The sequence below is a fragment of the Parasteatoda tepidariorum genome, chromosome 9 (genome assembly GCF_043381705.1).
Source record: "Parasteatoda tepidariorum isolate YZ-2023 chromosome 9, CAS_Ptep_4.0, whole genome shotgun sequence".
Classification (NCBI taxonomy): Eukaryota; Metazoa; Arthropoda; class Arachnida; order Araneae; family Theridiidae; genus Parasteatoda; species Parasteatoda tepidariorum.
Window position 1 is genome coordinate 53881253 of NC_092212.1, and position 1152 is coordinate 53882404.

General features: G+C 28.4%; 1 protein-coding gene across 1 annotated transcript in view; it reads right to left on the reverse strand.

The window, feature by feature from the left end:
* The window catches only part of LOC107455697 (nose resistant to fluoxetine protein 6), a 63799-nt gene that overhangs the window by 15842 nt on the left and 46805 nt on the right, over nt 1-1152 (reverse strand). Inside the window, exon 9 of the mRNA XM_071185197.1 lies at nt 377-542. Coding sequence (XP_071041298.1) covers nt 377-542 — 166 coding nt within the window. The remainder of the gene's footprint in view (nt 1-376; nt 543-1152) is intronic.

Below are 1152 nucleotides of genomic sequence, written 5' to 3' on the forward strand. Positions count from 1 at the left end.
TTTTAAAAAAATTATTAACGTATTTTAAATATAAAGAATAAATGCATTCAAAACCGTTTTTTTTAATTAAAAATTAAATATACATAAAAAAATTCTATAGTATTAAATCAAAAATTTTTAGTGGCTCTTTAAACGCGGGAAATTTTGTAAAATTATAACTTTTGGCTCTTTCATTTTAAAAGGTTGCCGACCCCTGGTTTAGTAAGTATGATTCAAAATGATTTTTCCAACCACGGCCTGCTTGTATAAATTGCTTCTAAACAAGGTAATGATTATTGCAATGTCCAGAATAATAAAATCACAAATTAAATAAGATTATAATAAAAATTCAATGCAGAACGGCTTTTGACAGATTGCATAATAAATCAAAACTTACTATATTCTTCTTTTCCATCCAATTACTAATGTATAATATACTTGTCCACCAATAGTTGGTGCAAGCCTTCAACTCAGGATCAACCATCTCGTACCAGAATGGACCAGAGCTGATGAGAGGTAAGAAGAAAAGCAGTCCAACGGTCAACAACAGAGGGGGTGTTAATCTGAAAGAAAGATTTCAATGTTCCTTAGTGGACTTCGTACCTAAAATGAACGAATCACGCTCTTTAAAAATATTGAAACCTGGTGTCGATTTCGCTGTTAAGAAGTAGTAAGTTTATTTTATCAAATTTCGCTTGAAAATTAACAATCCGAACTAAAGATTTGGTAAGTAATGATATATTTACATGCATGGCTGCCAACTATTTCGCCTTTTTGTAAAATATTTAATTGAATGTCGACAGTTAAAAACTAAAGCTTTGAGAATTAGTATGGTAATAATATGGAGAATGTGATGCCACAATTCCTACATTTCATATATTTCTTATCTTTTAAAATTTCTTAAACTTATTTTTTAATCATTCTTTAATTATATAATTTTTATTACAAATTTATAAAAAAATGAATATAAAATATTTTATTCTTTTCTTAACAATCAATGCAACGGCTAACTTTTTATTTTATATTAATGTAAGACTCATTAATTCACTGTTGCGACAAAATCGAAAACAAAAATCTATTATATATAATTCTCTTACGTGGCTCCCAAATTTTGGCTGTATTTCTTTTCCGCCGGTGGCAACGTTTGCTTTGTTTTGAAAACACCAAAGCATT